Here is a 4382-nt window from a genome sequence, read left to right on the forward strand (position 1 = left end):
AGGTGCTGCTATTGGATCAATTTTGTAAAAAGAAAAAGTACTCCTATCGTCATATTTTATATTTATACGTTGATATAGAATTTTCCATATATTTGAAAGAAAAAGGACCTTTTACACTCCAGAATAATACTTTCCACCCTTCACTACATCAGAGGTATATTCTTTCCACCAAGAGGTATATTCCTTTTGCGCTTGATCGGGTACCACGGTACCGTTAAATTTAGCATTTCCATCACAATGCCATTTCACACTACTTAACCGAAAAATGTCTCTCTTTACCTTCGTGCCACATTTTTATATGACAAAAGGGTAGCGCGCCTGTCTCTCACGTCCGAAACGACTTATTTTCCACGTTGCGCGAAGATACAGTAAAATGGGGAACCTTTCCGAAGAAGAAGAAGAAGAAGAAGAATATCATCCAATTTTCAGTGTAATCTAGAGAACGCCCTGCTATGATCCGGGGAGACGAGTTTTCAGATAACAAGTGAAGGCTGAAATTGTACCCAGAGTGCCATCGCATCTCGAACAGTTTCAATGTTGGAATTCGTTGGAACGAGCAGAGAAATCCTGCGGGTCTCGGAAGACTTTTGCGATATTAAGGGAAAAGAGCCGGTCACAGCTCCTTCAACCGAAATCGTTGTCCCAGTTCCGTGGAACAGCCACTAGCGTACAAAAGCCAATTTCTTACCACTTTCAAACTTTCCTCGCCAAATTTCTTTGTGTACTTCAAACTCGACGCGTTACACTAGCTGTACACGATCGCAATGGAAAACTGAAATTTTCTTTATAACGTCGCTTCCATATTGTCGAGCTCGTGTCTTCGAAGAAACTTGGTTGTCGCGCATATACGAGAACTAAAGATACGGGAACGTTCTTGAAAATGAAATTCTTGTCCCAGATTCGTTGTAATCCCGAAAATTCTCTCGAGACACGCAGTTTCGTCCGTTTTCACGAAGCCACGCGACATCCCTAGCATGTTCGCTGAATGCGTGTATTATGTACGAGGTTTTATTAAATTATTTATGAAAGGAACTTTCGAATTTTTCACAACGACGAGGAACGATTCTTTCAAATGTTTTCCAATTATACGGATCGGGGAATTTTTATCTCGTGATCGGTTCAGGTGCTTCCAAGGTTCGTGTTCGTCGCGAGTAGAACACTTATGGTAAGTACTACGGTATTCCGTGTCATGGTGGAATATGTTCTTTCATATTGCAGTGATGCTTTTGGTATTTATGAATGGACTTTCGGGATGGAGCGGAGCGATGCACACACACTTTGACGCTTTCGAAGAATGGTATACTTAGAAATGGCGATAAATATTTGATGCGGTAAATGGAACACTCTTGGTTCTAGTATAGTGCTACTTTTATCATCGTTTTCTTTTCAGGCCTAGAGCCTTGGTATTGATACAGCAGAAAGATATTTTAATTATTCGAGTGATAGCCTCCCTTGCATCGCAGGTTTGATATTTTTAATAATTTAAAATTAACAAGGAAATAGTTCCTATAACGTAGAAAGAAACTCTTTTCTTTTTAATTTGCCCTATACTCGTTTTCTTCCAATTTTGCAAATAAAATATCCTCTTCGTAGCGCAATAGCGTCATCTTCCCTTCACAAGCAAATTTACTTCTCACAGTTTGCTATTTCTATTTTTACGAATACGCTCCTTGTACTATTTTAGTGTTTCGATTACCAAAAGACATTTTGCTTATTTTATTACGAAACGTTCAGTGTCTCTTATTTCATTACGTTCAATATTATTTAAAAGATATTTCCACACATTTGAAACAACTTTAAGAGAAGATCTGTTAAGCCCTTTTGCAAACTTTAAAAAACATACATCGAACAAATCGAGTATTGCTGAAATAAGCGATCATAAATTTTCAGAAGGTCTCAAGAAGCTGACAGAATCGTAAATCGCGATATCGGTCAACGAGTTCCAACCTAACGTTGTCGTCAGCGCCAAAGCCACCCTTTTCTTTGGTTTTTTCCGGTCTCTGGACAGAAGATTGCCCAGAGGATCGAACCGAAAAGTTTGAACGTGTCCCACAGAGAAGGAAAGAAAGATTTGAATTCCGGAATTTTAGTGGAACCTCGAATAGAAATTGAAACGTCCACTCGGCGGACCTTTACCCTTTGATTGTCGTTCTTCGGCTACGTTTCACGTTTCACGTTTTACTGGTCAAAGAACGCGAACGGTTCGCGAATATTTCGCTATCATATAGCTTTTACGAGTTGCGAGAGACTAAAAATTGAAGAAAAACGAGCGAGAATTTTTCATCGGTTCGCGGAAATTGTTCTTTTAAAGAGATAGTTCAGGTTTGAAACGTGAAACATTTGAAACGAGTATTTATTACAGTCATCGATATCTCAACAAATCGATAAATAATATCGATAAAAGTAATATTCTTCGAGTATTCGAAGCATATTGGAATACTTCGATGGTATTTGGTACACGTGACATTAATGTTAACGTAGTCGAAGGATGAATCCCAGAGCGAGTCACGGGGGAGAAACTATCTACCATACAAGTCATGCCAAGCAAGATATAAATGATCTGTGTCCCTGGTCAATTACAAATCGAGAAAACCAGGCTTACATCGTTCTACCAAGAAACTAGGTGACTTTAAAGTTTACTGGAAATAGTTTAGCGAAAGTGGATACAAGCATACCGGCTTCCATACGAGCTGGCGAGCCATCGGGCACAGTTTTGCCCTGGGACTTCGGCGTACTCTCGCTCATGCTTTTGCCGCGTCTTTGATCCTTCGAAGCTGAGTTAACGTAAACCGCCTCTTGCAATCGCCACCTAGACGTCTTCTCGTCTCCCTACGTTTACGACCTAGAACCCGCCTTCCCTTGGAATCCTTCGATCGTGTTTTGTTCGACGGCACTCCGTCTCCTTTCGCGCGACTGTCCTCTTCTCCCTTGTTCGAGGTTTTTAGGCAGGTAACTAGGTATTTGGCACTTTGAATCGTTTCTCCTCGAACTCTCCACTAGTCACTTTAGTCGACGAATTCTTGCGAACCCTCTGGAGAACGGGTCGGACCACTTTCGAAATATTTGACTTCTTCTCGAAAGAGTAATTTTATTCGGAGGAAAACGACGGAATGCACAAATCGGGGACGACGAGGCCAAGAGGAGTGACGAGTACACGCACGCCGGCCCCGGACGAGTCTCGCGGAGGGTGTGTTGTCTCAACGCTTCAGCCTCATCTTCCGCATCCCTCCTTCCGTAGCACACGGGCTTGGGTTACGCTTATCGTGTCGCGGTGTCACAAGGTCACGGGATCAGCGACGGGATCGGCTGGTCTAGATCGAAAGAGAGGAGCCGCACGCACGCAGCCAGTGCCGGCTGGTCGCTCGGTCGCGCACGCTCCTCTAATTAAACCACGCCGGAACGACGATCCCCGGAAGTGCGCGTCTGTGTTCGGGAGGATCGATCGTTCCGATTGCCACGGAAGCGCATCGACAGGTACACCACGCAACCGGGTGGATTTCTCTCTGTCTTTCTCTTTCTTCCTCTTTCTTTCTTTCTTTCTTTCCTTCTCCTTCTCCGTCCTCGGTCCTCGATAGAAACGTTTTTCTCGGTTGGTCAAATCGTGGAATACGGTTTTTCAAAAATATCCAGCGAGTAAAAGCTCGAGGGATGCTCTCGCGGTGGCTAACGGGAGAGAATTACGACGCAACGAAGACGAAGAGGGAATGGACGAGCAGCTAACTGTAGGTCACCACCCCTGGACGCTCGTCTTCCCCGTGGCTTAGATGCTGCGGAGTGCTGGAGCACCTTCGCCACCCTCTAGCCTGTTCCCCCTCTCTCCGTGTCTCTCCGCGACTCACTCGCGCTCCACCGCTCCCTCTATCTCTCCTTTTCTGTTCCACCCACTGACGGCGCTCCGGTCGTCGTCAGTCGGTCGGTCGGTCGGTCGGTCGGTCGATCTGTCGATCCGTCGTTGCGTCTGGTTCCGCTGTCAGCCACCGCGGCTGGATTCGTCTCGGGCGTGGAACGCGACCGAACTCTCGCTTCCGCCGATAGACGCGCACGACCACACGACCCACTACACGACCATTACGCGACCCACCACGGACCACACCATCGACAAGACTACGGCGACAACGAGGGTAGGTTTCCCTCGCGGAAAACGGGAAAACGTCGACTGAGACGCGGTTGAGGAGAGGACGTGGCCCGAGAGGGTTTACTCCAACGAACACTCCCGGCTTTTCCAGGCCTCCTCCTCTCCTCACCTCCTCGTTGCGCACGCTCCATCCGACTCCCTGTTCCTGCTTCCCCTCTCGTTTCCCTACCCTTTACCCTCCTCCGTTTCGCTCATCCCTCTCGCCCTCTCCTATCCTCTTCCTCGCTCTTCCTACCTCCGCTTCTCC

General features: G+C 46.0%; 1 protein-coding gene across 6 annotated transcripts in view; it reads right to left on the bottom strand.

The window, feature by feature from the left end:
• The window catches only part of LOC126871688 (solute carrier family 12 member 4), a 100872-nt gene that overhangs the window by 27595 nt on the left and 68895 nt on the right, over window positions 1–4382 (bottom strand). Inside the window, exon 1 of one of the 6 annotated variants that reach the window (XM_050630755.1) lies at window positions 2676–4153. The exons of the other annotated variants lie outside the window; for them this stretch is intronic. Within the exon in view, the coding sequence (XP_050486712.1) occupies window positions 2676–2745 (70 nt within the window). The 5' untranslated portion in view covers window positions 2746–4153. Of the gene's footprint in view, window positions 1–2675; window positions 4154–4382 lie in introns of those variants that run through there. 6 annotated transcript variants of the gene reach the window in all.

This window comes from Bombus huntii, chromosome 12 (assembly GCF_024542735.1).
Source record: "Bombus huntii isolate Logan2020A chromosome 12, iyBomHunt1.1, whole genome shotgun sequence".
NCBI lineage: Eukaryota > Metazoa > Arthropoda > Insecta > Hymenoptera > Apidae > Bombus > Bombus huntii.